At 43.2% G+C, this 17,633-nt stretch overlaps 1 protein-coding gene across 4 annotated transcripts in view; it reads left to right on the forward strand.

The window, feature by feature from the left end:
• Nucleotides 1-17,633, forward strand: part of KIAA2012 (KIAA2012 ortholog) — a 140,579-nt gene that overhangs the window by 64,208 nt on the left and 58,738 nt on the right. For all 4 annotated transcript variants that reach the window (XM_077154724.1, XM_077154725.1, XM_077154727.1 and 1 more), the window contains 2 exons: nucleotides 5,398-5,535; nucleotides 10,080-10,152. In XM_077154724.1, the coding sequence (XP_077010839.1) occupies nucleotides 5,398-5,535; nucleotides 10,080-10,152 (211 nt within the window). The remainder of the gene's footprint in view (nucleotides 1-5,397; nucleotides 5,536-10,079; nucleotides 10,153-17,633) is intronic.

Genomic DNA, 17,633 nt, shown 5'->3' on the forward strand with positions numbered 1-17,633 from the left:
AAGATTCGGTGAAAGTCACTGGGTAAGTCCGTCACAAAAGCTAAGATTTAGAGACTACAGCATTTGTCTTCTTAGTCTAACATTTGCTACTGGGCTAATTTGCTCAACACTCAGCAGGATTTCAAATCTCCTTGCATGGAACTGAGGCATAAAAAGATAGATGGAGGCCAAAATTCATAACAGCATGAAAACAAGAAAACTCTTCTCTGACTACTAACCAAACTGTTCCTCCACTGTGCCTCCTTGTGGGACCCTCCTAAAACTGTCAGCTCGGCCCATTCCACCAGCACTGAAAAGTGGGCCAGGACATGTGAGGTGACCAAGACAACCAGGATAAAGCCAGGTGACCCGTACAAGGACTGCTAAGCAGGCTGGTGGTGGCTGGAACCACACCGTGGTCTGGGGTCCCTTCTGATCGTCAGAAAGAGGCCAGGCGGTCAGGCTGGTTGCTGAGTTGGAGATTCTGGGCGTTCCGTCTGGTTTCCTATGGATTGGAGGCCTTTTTTTCTCCCAGGCCAAGGAAACTTAGACAGAAACAAGGTCTCATACTGGGGACCTGTGAGAGGGGTGAGGGGCATGGAAGGTCAGTCTTGCCACAGGCTGGTCCCTGCCAAGTTAGCCTGTGGTTGATGATGTATACCAAGCCCTTGGCTTGCTCAGACCTCCTCCCCAGGCAGCCCAGTCATAGGGAGCCCAGCAGTGTTCCAGGCCCCAGGCAGTCCCACGTGTGTCCTTATTCTTACTACACTCACTTATTTCTACAGGCTGCCATGAACGAAAAATAACAGGACCACAGAAGACCGGGTAGCAGGAAATCCTGCCAGGTCCTTAAGCCCATAGCTCCTGGCAGGAGTAACTCGTTCAGAATTTGATTCCCTCACCTCCACCCCAGCATGGGGAGGTGGGCGGGAAGCTCTGAATCTCAGCCACCTCAGTGACTAACTCTCTAGATCTAATCCATCCCCACAGGGGTTCAGAGTGCCCCTGAGGGAAGTGGAGAACAGACTCTCAGCCAAGGAGGGGGACCTGGTGGTCAGGAGAAGAAACTGACTCTTTTCCTTTTGTTTGCTCACAGGAGGGGACAAATGCCCTGTGTGCACAGAGGGTTTGATGTGACAACTTGAGAGACCACCTAACAGTTTCAGCAAAGGGCTCCCTACCTGCTCCCTGTACATTAAGATAATGGTGGGGTGTGTTCCCCAGCGCATTTCAGATCTTGGCTACAAAGGCCCTCGTTCCTTTTGTTTTCTTTCTCTTACTCAGCTTGCCCACAAGTTCCCAGAGATGCTTGGCAGCTTGCTCTCAGGCAAAATGAAGTTGTGAACTGCGTGGGTGGCAGTTAGACAGCAAGAGTGTTGCAGACTCCTTAATGAGGGACAACAGCTCTTCTCGGAGCCATTAAGCCACAGCTCTCAAGATGGGGAACCCCAATTAGAAAGGAATGGGAGAAGTACAGAAGACCTGAGGGACATCTAAGAGGCCCTCCTTTGAAAGAGCCTCATCTTTGGTGGCTCTGGGGAACTCAGGCGTGGCTGGTTGGATTTAGACTCTCATCTCCTTCTTGAGTTGAAAGATCCATGGTCTCTTGGTAGAGCCAACCCATGGTAGTGACTCTTTAAAGTACACAAGTTAAAAGGAGGCTTCTCTCTGGGTTTGTAGCTGATATTATAATCTAAGAGTAAAAAAGGAAATGATAAGATATGCATGTAATTTAATGGATGTTCTTTTTAAGTCTTGCTACATTATTTATGTGTGTGTATGGATATTTGTATACAGCCGAGAGTTCTCCTTTGTACTGGCTTTCAACTGAATCACGTTATGTTTACAGCAAGATAATATTCCTAGATTTTCCATGGCTCACCCTGTCAGAGTATAAGATTAGCTCTTGAATTCATTAACAGTCATCTCCTTTTAAATGTCAGATAACTTTTTAAATGCCAAGTACTTACGCAATGCCTTCTGTGCGATTCAAATCAGCTTTACCAAATTAACTCAATCTTTATTGTTTCATTTACTGACAAGAAAGGCTTCCAGGTGTTTTAAGCAGAACATAAAAATATTAAAATATTTACAGTACAATATAAGTGAAAGAATAAGCTTCGATTTTCTGCTAAACATTTCACTTTTCCATCAGTTCTTTAATCATTCCTATCAAGGCATGAACATAAGAGAAACAAAAAAAGCTTCGGGTTTCTCTGCTTTCTTCCAATTCCTCCATTTCCCTTCCCTTCAATTTAACCTTGAGTTTTCTTCTCCCTCCTACACTTCCAGAGAGCCTGACTTTTGTTTATTATTTATTCTGTTGTCTTTGCTTTCAACATATCCCAAGAGCTGCAAGCATCAGTTATGATTACTCCACCCCCCAGAAAATAGCAAGGTACCTGGTGGGGTTAAGGATGGATCCATGGTGAGCTGGGGCAGAACAAGGCTAGAAATCAGGAGCTCTACTTTGCTTTTTGAAGAACCCCTGCTTGAGTCTGTCTCTGAATAACAGACCACAGGGATGCAGGCTAATGACAGCTGAAGATGGATTCCTTCTGATCATCCAGCTCTCAGCTCAGATGTCACCTCCTCAGAGAAGGCTTCCTGACCACTCAAAGTAAAGTTGCCAACCCCTCCCCAATCTCTCTCCACCCGATTTCATTGTCTTCATTGGTTTATCCCTCTCTAAAAGCATCTTGCTTGTCTGACATTTAGTAGGCCTTCAAAAACATCAGTGTAATGAATAAATGAAAAATCATACAAGTACATGACATTCTTTCTGGTTTCAAAGTTCTAACTTTTTTCCTCTTCTTATCATTACCTCCCAGAATCCTCTTCATATGTTTAACCTTTTCTTTCCTTCCATCTCCCAAATCACCACCGCCATTACTTTTACTATCATTTATTTACCGGAACCCTTGAACATACTAGGCAAAAACTACTATGCATTCCAGGGGTTATAGAGCCTTCACCTAAAACATCCCAACAACTGAGAACTGATGCCCCCTAAATGTTGGGAAGATGAGCAATATGGTCAAGTACATTGTTTATCAAAAGATTTATAAGTCAAGTGATTTGGAGGGAATTTTCTCAAAGCCTCTCAACTCCTCATTCTGCAATCTGAGCCCCACGGAAGAGTTAAAATCATTCCAGCCATTGGAACTGTTTTCAGCTATGCCTTTTGTCCTCTAATTTAACACAAAATCTTCTGCTGGGGATAATGGAGAAATTTCCCTCAAATCAGTATTGTCTGATTTCTATCATTCCTTCCTGTGATTCATATCTATTTTGGAAGCCAGAAGGCTTAAAATGCTTTGTCTGACTCAAGTTTAGATGTTTTCATTAGATCTAGAAATAAGAAGGGCTGTCTCACCCAGAGAAGCTAATAGAATATATGGCTGAGATGACAAAAAATTGGATATGCATTTGTCCAGAAAAATCTTTATCTCTTACCACATTTGAAAACAAAGAAAAAGGGTGTGGGTGTTCATTGTAATGATTGCTGCTTGTTAATTCAACATTAATGCTTAAAAGTAATATAAATGTTATGGGGAAGGGGAGTTTATGACTGCCCAGAGAGACGGATGTCTGAGTTAGTTTCCCAGAAAATATGGAAATGATCAAATCCACACCCTGGATGACTTTATGACACACTAATGTATGTGACCCCCAGCAAATTAGTTCTGAAAACTGTCTTTTCTCTGCAAATGAGGAGCCAGTGCTAAGCAGACGACAGACTTCTGCAGGTCAGCACTCACTTCCTGTAAAGGTGTCTTCGTTGGCCTCACCTCACTTTCATTGAGGTGGACCACAAATGTAGCTTTCCTTAGTGCCATTCACTCATGTATGTGTTCAGAAAATATTAGGCAAGTGTGTACTCATTTCCAGACCCTGTGCCAGGCACAGGTGTTACAATGGGAACAGGATAGTTGTGTTCCTGCCCTCGTGGAGCTTACAGTCTGATGGAATCAGTGCACAAGCATGCGCAATCATAGTGGGCAATAATGAGAGGTGCTCAGTGCTCTCCTGAGGTCATGGGAAGCACTGATGAGCCAGACCCCAAGAACAGGGAGGAGGTAGAAGGCAGGCACAGGGACGGGACGAGAGGGATGGCGTGCTCTAGGAACTGAAAGTTTAGCATTGATGATGATCCTTTGTGCTTGCTATTCCATCAGTGACGTAAATACTTCTTGCAGACAGACCCATGGAACCACCCTTCACCTTCTTCAGAGCTTTGCTCAAATGTCACGTTTTTGGTGGGGCTTTCCCTAATGATCCTGCTTGAAATTGCACCCACTGCCTCTGTCCTCTGGTACTCCTCATCCCCTTTCCCTGGTTTATTTTAGTCTGTATCATGAATCACCTTTAGGCATAATTCACCTTCTACTTCTTTCTTTGGTATCTCTTCCCTCCCAGTGAAATGCATGTGTACTCTCCATGAGGGCTGAGTTTTTTGTCTGTTTTGTGCACTGCTGCATCTTCTCTGCTTGGCATAGAGGAGGTACTCGATACATATTTGTTGCATGGCCAGATGAGGGCGGAGAGATAGAAAGTCCAGTCCTTGCAGGGCAAGCACTATAAATCTTTTAAATGGACAGGCTGTCATCTTGAGGTCAATGGCCTTTTAAGGTCTTAAGCAGGAGCAATGATGTGATTCCGTCTAAGAAAGATCACTCCATTCTCAGTGTGGGTCTGGACTGGAGAGAAACTTGGAATCAAACTCTAGTCTCCGAAACATGGTATCGTTTACATAGTTGTGGTCACTAGAGAAACCTGGCCCAAAGTGAGGAGCCCCGTGCCTCCCACACTCCTCTATGGGTCCATCCTTCTCTCTCTCTCTGCTATGTTTGTTCAAATCACTAGTGCTAACATATCAAATACACTTTCAGCTTGGAATTAAACTGGAATCTTGCTATAACCTTATATGCTGCAAGGCGGATTTGATAAGCATTCATGAAAGCTATAGATTTGAAAATGTTCTCATGAAAAAGTCATCTTGGGCAGACAGTAATTGCAGATGGTGATTTCAGCTCTGTCTTTTACCAGCTGTGTGGCTTGGGACAAGTTGCTTAACTTCCCAGGGCCTCTGGGTTCTAACGTGTGAAGTGTGAATAGCTATACCTGCCACACAGGGTTGTTGTAAGAATTAGATGAGGTAACACAACCTGCTGGTATGTAAAAGGGTCCTTCTTTCCATTTCCCCATTGCACCAATCCCAGGGATGAATTAATAACCACTCTCAGGTTATTCCCGATGCATATGGGTCCCCTGTGTCTTCAATGGCAAAAATTGCTGTTGATATTTGTGTCCCAGCAATGAAAAATTGTTTTCTGTAAGTATTTGAGGATTTGGACTAGCTCTTGTTGCACTGTACATCATTCCTATGAAAGTTGGGCTTTCTGCTTCTCTTTACAGGGAGTCCAGCATTCTGTGGAGGCAGCAGCTCAGAAAACAGGAGAGCCTCAAAGTTATATAAATAAAGGGCTGATGTGTTCAAACAGCAAAGAATTTTACACTCGCAAGCTGCATATCGACATGACGCCGCTCCTGAAGGTGATCTCACACTGGGAAGGCGAGGGGTTTTATAGACACATACACAGAAATTCCAGTTAATACACTTCTGCATGGTACAAAAACAGCTTCAGAAGTGCTCAGAGCTCCTGCTTTATCAGAAGGGACAGAAAATAAGCAGTCTGTAGAAGATGAAGAAAGAACAAATTAGGGCAGTAATCACAGCCAGCCATCGGGGACGAATCAGTTGGGTGTCTGGTTCAGGCGGTGAGGGACAGGAAGCAGAGAGTAGAAAGGATAACCTTGAACTAGCTCACAAAACAAGCAAATGTAATTCAGTTCATATTGACAGTAGCTAAAATAATAGTTCCTGTTTTACCCCTGTTCTTTGGTAGAGCTGCTGTAGGAAGAACTAATTGCTGAGTTAACTATTTAGAAGTCAATTGCAAATCATCTTCTGGATGTCCAGCCTGCTCTCTAAGCTCAGCTTCGTTTCTAGTTAATGGTACTGAGAGCTCCTGTGGGTGAGATATCATTATTTGTCCATCTTTGCAATAACCCTTCCTACCCCAAGCTGTCACACACAGAAGGTAGTCACTAAATGCTCCAGAATTGGCCTACCCTACTATCCCATAGTCCTCTGCTTTTAGGGCCCTCTTCCCAATCACTCTTTCTTTTAACTTTTTGAAATAATTTCAAGTTTACAGGATAGTTGCAAAAATAATATAAACCCCATACAGAGAACTTCAACACATCCCCTTCCCACCCTGTCCTCCACCCCCCCAAATACCCAGATCTACCAATTTTCACATTTTTACACTTTTTCCAAATTATTCTATCATCTCTCTATCTATCTAGCCATCAATCTCTTTTCTTTTCTGAACATTTGAGGGCAAGCTGCACATATCATACTCAAATACATATTACTTCTGTGAACATTTCCTACAAACCAGGATGTTCATTTATTTAATCACCTTAAGTGTAGTTCTCAAGTTCAAGAAACTTAACATTGCTATAAAGCCTACATTCTATATTCCAATTTTTTCATATGTCCCAATAATGCCCTTTTGAGACTTTTCTAACTCAGTGTTACAGTACCCTCATCACCATCCATTACTATCACCTCCCCGTCACCCCATATAGAAATCCTACACTCATTTTGCATTAATTCCCCATTCCCCCTGCTCTCCATCCCTGGTAACATGTTCTCTACTTTTTGTGTCTATGAGTTTTGCATATTCTCTGATTTTTTTTTTGTCATTATCACGGGTTTAAAGTTAACATCCTAAATCTATAACAATCCCATTTGCTTTGATAGCAACTTAACTACTCCAGTAGCATACATAAACTATGTTCCTAATAATAAATTCTGTTCTGGCCAGTTTCTCTGAGTCTGTGGCCATTTACCTCCAGTTCAGTAAGCTGTGAGTTGAGGGGAAAGAATGGGTGGCACACCCTGATCAAGATGGAATAAGACGCGTCAGGCCTCTCTGCCTTTCCACAGAAGTTTTGAACAACCAGCACGAACTGGCAGAAACAGCTTTCTCAAAGCTCCAGACAACAATTAAATAACTGCACTAACAGGGAAAGCACCGAATCAAGAAAAAGACATCTAAAAGCAGTAGGATCTCATGGCACCATCACTGCCCAGCCTCATTCCCTGACTGGCTCAGCACAGAGCCAGCTGTGCTCCCAGTGTGGACTGCAGGTCCCAGTTCCAGAGGAAGGAGAATAGTACTCGTCTGCATACAGGGAACATGTATGTATGGCCCATCCTATCAGGTGGTGGCCTGTGGGACTTGCCACTCCACAATTTGCCCTTCATATAGAAAGCATCTCACAGGGCTCTCCTTTAGGAAGCTGTGGAAGAGCAGTCACATTGCGGTTGTCTGGGGCAAGGGATTACTGGCTGCAGGACGTACAGTGCAATGCTCAAACAGTGAGGAAACTGTTTCCTAGTGGTGAGGGGCATTCTTCCTTATGTAAACGGAGGAATTCATAGAACCAGTCATTCACGCCCAAGAAAAGAATATAGGATCAGAGAGGCCCCTACGCTTGGGCCTTGGGTTATTCTCGAAACTCATTGTATGGATAAACTCTGAAGGAGAACATGTAGTACAGGTCAATCTTTTTTTTTTAGCTCCTGGCATTCAAGGAAAGCAATGTCATAACACTAGCTGGATGCCTGTTTGAATGAACAGGTGAAGAGCAAGTCACTTGGCCAGAATAACAGAGCTAGGACTCCAATTTGCAGTCCTTCAGTTTGTTTTGCTCACTCAGCAATTACTATTACTTGTGTTTCAATAACTTGGTTTAGTCACTGAGTTTGTAATTAATATTAAAAATGGCAGAAAGCAGTTTATTTAATTTTAGTTTTTTTATTTATATTTTAAATCTAAAATATACTCAGAAAGGTTAAAAATTATTATTAAAGTTTATGTCTCAGCCATTCAGTTCCCTTCTCTTTAGACAATCACCGTTTTTAGTTTCTTTCGTGCCTTTCCTGAGATGTATTATACACATACAAGCAAATACAGATAAGTAAATATATAGGTAAGCAGATGGGTTAATAGGTGACTAGGTCAGATAGATAGATAGATAATAGATATTTTATGTGAATGTTAGTATATTAAACCTATTGTTCAGAGTCTTGCTTTTGTCACTTAATATATCTTGAAGTTCCTTCTATATCAATTCATAGGGATGCCTTATTCTTTTTAATGTTTGTGTAGTACTCCCTTGTAGAAATTATCCCAGTTTATTTATGTCATGGGACATTTGGGTGATGAGACCTTAAAATGACCTTAAGCATACATCAGTGAATGACCTCAGACATATGTCATTTCATATGTATATTCATATATGTAAAAATAATAGCTTTTGGGGGGCATTTTTCTAAGCAACATACAATAGAAGGGACTAAATTCTAAGCTAAGATTATTTTCTTTTCTAATGGGGACTCACCAGATGATTCTTTCCAAATCTTTGACTCTCTCTGCCTCTGTCTCACCATCTGTGAAATGAGAAGACTCTCTCTGCCTCTGTCTCACCATCTCTGAAATGAGAATATTCCTTGACTCTGAAGGCACATAGCTTTGTTAAGACGGAAGATTTATCCTTCTCAGCCTTGAGAGTCTTCGAAAGGAGGAAGCTTGTTTTTCCCTTTCAGTCCAATTTCCTGCTAGAATAAAAGGTCTTATAAACAAGGATTTTTTTTTCAGTTTCCTTCTTTGCTAGTCTTCTAACTCAGCAGTTATCCTATGATTGAGACAGTTTTTTCCTACAACAATTTTAAAAAAACCTTTCATTTTATTCAGCAATGATTTTTTTTACTACATCAGGCCAAATCTGCTTTGTCTCCAAAATGAGAAATGCAAAAGAAAGAGAATTTCTTACCTGCTCTAGCTTTTTACATGTCCGAATACTTATCAGCTGCAAACTCTAAGCTAACAATAACAACTGAGAAACATACAGGATAAAAAGATACCAGGTGAGGAAGCTCAAAGGGAAATTAAAGAGAGTGTCACATAAATTAGCAGGTAATCACATCTCTCTTCCGAAAGCAGTTTAGGCATTTGATAATGAAGTTGAAAGTTTATTGCCACTGAAGGGTGAAGGTAAGCCAGGAGAGACTTCCAGGGACCCACACGTCAGATCCTCTCTCTATAGCTGAGGGGAGCTGTGGATTGAGCAGGGATTCCAGTGACAAAGGCCATGAGCTGGCCTCATCAGACATACTAGGCCTTACTTGAGTCACTAAGTCTCCCCACCCTATTACTTCAGCTCCTAAAGAGTGGCTCTTCCCACATTCTAGGAAAGATCAATGATTCTCAATCTTGGGATCACCCAAGAAGTCTTAAATGGCCCAGCCCAGGGAATCTGATTTTATTGTTGGGGATTAGATCCTAGAAATCATATTTTTAAAGCTTTTAAAATAATCCTAAATACAGTCATGATTGAGAACCACAAGATATGGAGATTTCTGGGAGTTGGAACTGCTAGCCAGTGTGTGACTCAGGGAAAGAAGGGAAAAAGGGATTAAATGTGAAAAGAGACCCCATCCATGATCTTCCTGGAAGTTCCACAAAAGGCCAATCTGAGCCTGTTTCTTTAAATCTTCCGGGTTTTCCATTTGCTCTCAGAAAGAACACAGTCCTTAATCTGCCTCTAGGGCCTTGGTGTCTGATGACTCCCATATTCCCAGTTCTCTCAGTCTCTGCTCCAGTCTCACCAGCCTTCTTGCAGGTTGCTGAAGGTGTCCTACGTCCTTCCTTTGATTGGTCTTTGCCTGCGTGCTCCTTCTTCCCCTCCCCCAGTTAACTCCAGATATACTGGGTACTGAGCACTGTACAGATGGAGGGGACCAGTCCTCATCCAGAAAAAGAACAAGTAAGAACCTGACATTGCTCAGTGCCACTGCCCTGCCTGCCTGGCTCTGTGAGGCGATTCACACTGACAGCAGCCCTCGGACATTTACCCTATAAGAAGGAGAAACAACCAAGACAACCGGATACCAAAGAGCATGGACCACAGGGACGTTGGCATCTATTTTGCCTTATGCATTTTTTGTCTTGTTTTCACTATAGGAAAGTGAAGATGAACTGGACCATCCTGAAGGACCAGAAGGACCCCTTGGACAAAATCATCAAGGCAGCCAAGGTAAGGACAGTTTGGTTGAGTTTTATCCCTGTGAGTGCAGGATGCACTTGAAGCAATCAAAAGATGTTAATGGGGAATGACCCTTCCATTTCCTGTCAGGTCATGAGTTGTAAGTCAGAACACAAACTGAATTCAGAGTCTGATACATTTTTAGTGCATCACAAGCCAAATGATAATAGCATGCTTTTAGGTCCTTGGACTTACTGGAAGATTTCTTTCTTCCCAGAAGGCTGCAGAATGATGGAAGAGAGTGGAGACTTTGGAGCTTTATGATAAAGGCCCCACAGGCACCTCACCTGTTTGTTCCTTCTGCTTCCATGGGAGCAGGTGAGGTCACCAAGTTTCCTGCTTAGAAGGATAATGGTCCTACAGAGGGGGTAATGGTGTCTACAGAGGTCTAGCCCCTGTTGCCCAGAGCTCTGGGTGGCCAGAGATGTTTGATTGTGACTCCCTCCAAAAATGATACAGCCTTTGGTGATGATGATGAGGAGGAGGAGGATGGTTGTAGGAAATATTGGGTCCAGAATCACTGGGCTTTTTCACATAGTCCATATCCCCAGTTCCTGTACTAGGTACTGAGCTCTTCCCTCAGGGTTTCTGGGCTTGCCATGCAATGCAGGAGTTGGCTAGACCCAGGTAGTAAAGCTGTTTATTAACCTCCCTACTTGCAAATGTGTGAGAGATCCTGAAGTTCTCAGGGAGTGGATACAGGGCCACATGGGCGAGTTGTGCCTATTGTTTGCAGTACAGAGGTGTCCAGCAGAGCGAGCAAGTGAAGGCTGAAGTCCCGCCAGTGCTCTTCCACCAGCACTGGGCTGCATTCTTCCAGGGGGACTGCTTTTCCTACGTGACCTTCCTACTAAAATGCCTTTATCTAATTCACATGGAGGTGTTCTAAACAGGTTAGCAGCAGCAGGTCTGAGCAGCTAAGTTGGGAGCCTGGGCTCTGGAGTTGGAAGGCCTGTGCCTTAACCTCTCTCCTGTCTGTCAAATGAGACTGAAAACAGTATATCCCTCATGAGGATTAAATGAGGTAATTCATGTAGCAGAGCGCTTTAATGAATATTAATCTTCTCAACTTGGATAGCATATGAATAACTATCTACCCTCTCATGGTGGTTTACCCATCTGGGAAATGACACTGTGATTCTTCCTGTCTCCTCGGGACCCCATTTGAGGAGGCCTGGAGCTGATGAGAGGACACTGGAGATAGACAAATTTGTGGCTGTGTTGTTTCACCCTACACTTGATCTTTTTCCATTTCTTTCAGTTGCCATCTTAGTAAAAATTAATTGATTTTTATACTGCATTTTTAACCAAACTCACTGTTTCTGGATATCAGATAATAAAATATTATGGTAGCCTGATCCCTGTGTTTGGTCAAGCTTTTAAGCAGGTCTTCTGCTAACCTGAGGCTCCTGCCAACTTTCATTTTCAAAGCTCAGTGACAATAACCAGGGAAATGCTCTCCTGTCTTCGGACCTTCCCTATCGTAAATCACATACACAGAATGAACACCAAGGAAGCTCCAAGATCTTGGCCAAGTGCAATGGAGATTTTAGGCAGCACAGAACGTTGGCCAAGCTTGAGCAATGACCAAGTCAATCAAAATATTTTGTATCTCATGACGGAGGGACAGGCTCCAGCTGCGTTCCATAACAGTTATTCAGAAAATCTTTAATGCAATGAAATATCACTGCAGGAAATTAAAGAAGGCATTTGCCTGCCCTGAATGACAAATGCTAATGTTTAAAAGGATTTCAAGGCTTTGAAAGGAAAAAGGAGGAAGTGCCAAGGAATCTTTTTTTTTTTATAACTATTTAAGGATCAGTGATCTCTCCATAGGACTCAGGGCCGATTGACAGGATTGTTTTCCTATTCCCCATAAATATGATCTTCATGGTTAATTTTAAGCAGGGGACAGTGCCAGTCTCCAGTGAGAGTACCCCAATTCTTGGACTTGGTGAGGACACCACATGCATGTATTCACAAGACAGGTCAAATCAGCAACCTCCAAATTAATGAGGATTTGGAAAATTGCTCTTGTTCTAAACACAGAGTTTTCCTTTCCACCCCACCTCTCTCCTCCCCAAAGTCCAGGGAAGAATAAAACTTCAATATGGCTACTCTTGTTTATTTCCTAGGCCAACGAATTAGATTTGCCGGGAGAACTTGTTAAAATACAACTTTCTAGGCAGTATCCACTGTCAGAATTTCTGATTCACTAGGCTCGGGCGTAAGAATTTTCATTGGTAGTAATAAGCTCCCAGGTGATTCTGATTCTGTGGTCTGGAGACCACACTTTGAGAACCACCATCCCGGGCCTTGCTTCTAAGGCTTATTTCTCTGATTTTAGCAGTGCCTCAATTCAATCTGTTCTCTAGAAAATACTGGTGGGGGCAGGGCAGGACAGGAGATGGAGGGTAGGGTCTGTTAGGCAACATCACTGTGATCGAGAACATGTTATGAAGTCTGATTGCCTGGGTTCAAACCCCAGCTCCAACACTTACTAGCTGTGTGGCCTTGAGTGAGTTACTAAACTTCTCTGGGCTTCTTTTTCTTCATCTGTAAACTGGGAATACTAATGGTACTTACATCTCCGTGGGCAGTTGTGAGGATTAAAGGAGGTATACATAATGTGCTTCGAAGAATACCTGACACAAAATAAGTGCTAAGGGCTAGCTATTAGCCTTTTTTTTAAAACGCAACAACAACAGAAATCTCTTATTTTAGTAGCTATAATTTGTACCTTATCATGAAAACCTTTTTCTAAGTTGATTACATGATCATTTCTTGACTTTCCAAATCAGTCTCAGTGATGGGGTGCTTGCTCTTGGGCCCTCTGTTTACGCTCTTCTTTTGCTCAAGTCCAGGTGTGAGGAGCGGATCCAAAGAAACATGCAGCCTCTCCAGCCTCTGCATTTGGTGAATCAGTGACATCATCTCTTGGAACACAACAGAAATGCTTTAAAATACCTTAGGAGCAGGGAAAGATTTCAGCCCTGTGTATGGTGCAGGGGATTCCCAGAAAAATAAGGAGAAAAACAAAAGGCACGTCGTGCTGAATGCATCAGAAATGAATGAGCCATTTCCATTATTTGTCTTGTACCAAAAAGAAAGACTCAGAGCTTTATTGTCTTGTTCAAGGGATGAATTTGTAGTAGTTAGGATGTTGGTACAACTGTTTTAACAAAGACCCAAGTAAAAGGACTTCCAGTGATACGGAAGGTTATTTCTCTCTCACATTAGAGTCTGGCTGGTAGGAGGTTGGATAGCTCCACTTCACAAAGCAGTCCCAGGACCCAGGTTTCTTCTCTCTTGCTGTTCCGCCATTCCCTTTGCTTTACCCTTGCTGGCTGCAGGAAGGGAGTCAGTGCCTACAGCTTCTCGCATCCCAGTGCCCCATCTAGCTACCACAAGATGGATTTGGAAATAAAGTCTCTTGCTGGATGTACATGTATAAGATAAAACTTGAGGGGTTTCTGCTACCCAAAGGTGAAGGAGGAATGGACGTTGAGGCACAGTTTCAGTTTCTGCTACAAAGGGGAATTGACTCTGTCTTAGCTACCACTTTCTTACCTCTTAGGTCCAGGGTCATGATGATGGGCGATTTATCTTTAAATTCAGTATCTTCCCTCTCTTTTCCACAAACACTGTGCTTCACTGCTGTTCTGTGGCTTGCCCAAGAAAAGGAGCTAGGGTATCCCTACTTCTTCTATTGCTCTTTGTGGTGTCAGAGGGAAAGAAAAACTAATTCATGTATTTGTGAATTTGTCTGATAATTTTTGAAAATATAAAACTTCTGTGAAGTTTTACATGGTATAGTTTTCATTTACCCTAATGGGAGTTGCCTAGGAAGCTATGCTCTCTTCTTTTGAAAAAAACAAAAAACAAAAATCCTTATTAGGAAGCAGCCTACGGTGTCTGCTTTTCATTGCACTTACTATCACCTGATGATGTCTCCACTGCCCTCTGAGCCTTGAAGTCTAATTCAATTTCACATACACACGCACACATATCAGGTGACCACTAAGTACCACTTTACAGCCTTATGCTATGTCTGCTTCTTGAAGGCAAGAACTATGCCTTATTCAGACCTAACAAATGTTTCTTAAATGATTGAGTGAATTGAATGAATGAATATATTAAATATTCAGGGAATTCAAAAATGACAAAGCCAAGAGCCATCCCTTCAAGAGCTGACCGTGAAGACTTCGACTTTGGGCATGGCATACTCCCTCTGAACAAACAGTGTCTTTAAGAATTACTAAGGCCAGAGTCTTCCAAGTAGGGTGCACTCACAGCCCCCATGCCCATCAGCTCAGAACTGCACCTCCAATCAGACAGCAAAACAGCCTGTAGGTGTGGCCAATGCTAAAGCTCCTGGGGAGGGACTGAGCATGTGAGGAGGGCTCTAGCGCAGATGGTTTCTGGACAGATGGCCCACCAGCTGCCATGTCCACACTGACCTGACAAAATTGGTCTAATTCGGGCCAATGTAGTAAGTACTTATGTCATAGTGGAGCTGGAAGATCGAGACATATTTTTCTGTGGGAACTGCTGGTCTAGACACTTTCTAGCCAGAACTTGGTGCTTGTTAGAAATGCAGAATCTGGGGTACCACCCCAGATCAGCCTGTGCTTTAACAAGATTAAAGCACATTAACATTTGAGAAACACTGGAGTAGCCTCATTGAGCCTTATTGAAATCAGATTCAAAGACATGGGTTCAGTTACCAATTCTGCCTCTTATTAGGTCCATAGTCTAGGGCAGGGCATATCACTCCTCTGGGCCTCAGTTTCCTTTTTTGCACTCTGTGTCTTGCCCAGGGCTGCACAGTGATAAGCAGCAGAGCCACGACTGGAGCCAGGCCTCCTCCCAAAGCTCCTTCCAACACACCTGCTCCCAGGAAGGCCAGCTGCCGTCTTCACTATGTCCCACATCACCTTTAGCTGGGTGACGACCGAGATGGCCTGGGAGGAAACCAGGCAGTCCCTGTATTACATCTGAACCCTGGCTCAGTGGCAACGGAGCCTGTGAGAAAGAGCACAATGGGTTAAACACTGACTTCAGCTCCCCGCCCTCCTGTACTGGTGTGAAAGCTCAGATAAATGCCTCATCCTCTAGGCTTCTACTTCCTCCTCTGAAAACAACAAAAATTGACCGTCCTATCTCTATTTCTCATTTTCTGTGATTCACAGATGTTGGAGTCGTTTCTTTGGGAAAAGCAGAACCCTCAGTGCTACCACTGAGATAGCTGCCAGAGCCCAGACTCCAGATTCAGGTCTTCCTAAGTCTTTAACCACTGACTGAATGGAAGTTTCCTTCATTCGCTCAGCAAACATTTGCTTGTCCCCATCAAGTTCCAGGCCCTCCATGGTTAGAAAAGACGTCCACCTCATGGAGTACGTCTCCTCCTGGAGACGTGTGTGTAGATGGTTCCAGGACACTGTGAGCAGTGCGCCAGGAGAGCACAGGAAGGGCAACTGATCCAGACCAGGGTAGGGGGATAGGGAGAGGCTAGGGAAGGCTCCCTGGAGGAGGTGATGCCTGAAAAGAAGGAAAAATTTTACTGAATTCGAGTACCTTACTGAAATCACACTTGCATTCTGACTGAATTCAAAGCCCTCTGTTATTGTTCTGTTATAGAGTTTTAACTCTACCAGATAAGTCTACACTCAGAGTGCATCCACCCCCACACAATGAAGGCTTCAAGGCAGGGGTAGCCGTTCACACTCACTAGATACGAGGAACAGAGCTAAATGTTTCCTATCAATTGTCTCATTTCAACTTTTTTTTTAATGGTCATTTTATTTATTTATTTTTTACCTTTTTGCTGTAAAATATAATATATATATACAAAGGAAAGAAAGAAAAAACAATAATTTTCAAAGTACATTTTACAGAGCAGATTTCAGAATTTGTTATGAGTTATCATTCCACTGTTTCAGATTTTTTCTTCTAGCTGCTCCAACACTGGAGGCTAAAAGAAATATCAATATAGTGATTCGGTAGTCATACGCATTTGTTAAATCCTATTTTCTCTGTTATAATTCCTCCTCTCCTTTGATCCTTCTCTCGATCTTTAGGGATCTTTGGGCAATGTCCGTTCTAATTTTTTAATGTTGATAAGGGGTGTCAACAATAAGGGATGGGGGATGTAATTAGTTGATAATCTTGGATTTTCATCTAACTTTTATAACAAATCCTATAAAGAAGGAGTTCTTATTATCCCCATTTGCCAGATGAGAAAATTGAGGTCCAGAGAGGTTACACACTCTTAGAGAGTTGGACAGTGAAGTTGCTGGAATTCACACACAGGTCTGACTGACCTCTCTAGAGTCTGCAGAGATTATTTCTCCAGGTTGTTAACAGCTACCAAAAGGAGGATTCACAGATTCTGGAGTTCTCATTGGCAGATGGGCAGAAAGAAGATGAAAGGTTAGGGGGAAATAGAGATTCAGAGAAATGTTCCCAGCTGCTATACCCACCTCACACCCACCCCCCAAAGAAGTGCAGAAATCTGAATGAAGAGATTATTCAGGCAGGTTTTTAAAAGACAACCTCTCTCCCACCCACTCCCACTCCCTCCCCCTCCAAAAAAAGATGTGGTGAATCAGGGTAGGACAGGAAGGGACAGAATGGCCCAGCAGTCGCTGCCTTGGCCTCTGCCCCTGCTTCTGCGGCCGGAGCAGGAAACCAAGGTCTGCATTAGGACCCGCAGAAGGACATGCACGAGGAAGGCCATTCCTCTAGCCTGAATATTTGGGTATGTTTGTTACCTCAGCAGCACAGCCCCTACTCACCCAGGAAGTTTCTGAAAGCGCCTCTCGGCACCAACGTAGAGGTTATCCCACATGTTGCCTCTGAACTCCTTAGAAAAGGGACTGTTTGCCAGTGAAAGACTCCAAGTTGGCCTCTCCCCAGAGGTAGCTTGCAATGTGTCTACACATGGGACCTCCTGTGGGTTCCATGCCTGGGTGGGGACTTACAGAGCAGGAAAGGCAAAAAAATCTGAAGAACAGGCAGACATAGACCCTAGGGAAAAGGGAGGCAGGCAAATGGGAAACACCCCTGGAGTGCCACCCAAACAATACAGACTTTTAAATTTAAACAGCTTTGTTTTTGGTTTAGTTTGTTTTGGCTAGTTTTCCACACAAACCCTTCACAGGTGGAGAAAAGGGAACTAATTTTTGGCACTTGGTGTGAAGCAAGACACCATACTAGGTGCTTTATGTCACATGAGGAAAATGAGGCTCAGAGAGGTTAAGTAACTTGCCCAAGGTCACGCAGCCAAAAACAGGAGAAGCCGATACATGAACTCAAGTTTCCATGACTCCAAAGCCCTTGGCCCTTTGAGAGTTGTAACTCCATCCATGTGTTTCTGTTTAGGAAACAGTTACAGAGCTGGGGAAAACATCATCAAATTAAGGCAGCATTATATCTAAAGTCAGCATGATTTTTGTAGATTATTTAGAATT

Source organism: Tamandua tetradactyla, chromosome 3, assembly GCF_023851605.1.
Source record: "Tamandua tetradactyla isolate mTamTet1 chromosome 3, mTamTet1.pri, whole genome shotgun sequence".
Classification (NCBI taxonomy): Eukaryota; Metazoa; Chordata; class Mammalia; order Pilosa; family Myrmecophagidae; genus Tamandua; species Tamandua tetradactyla.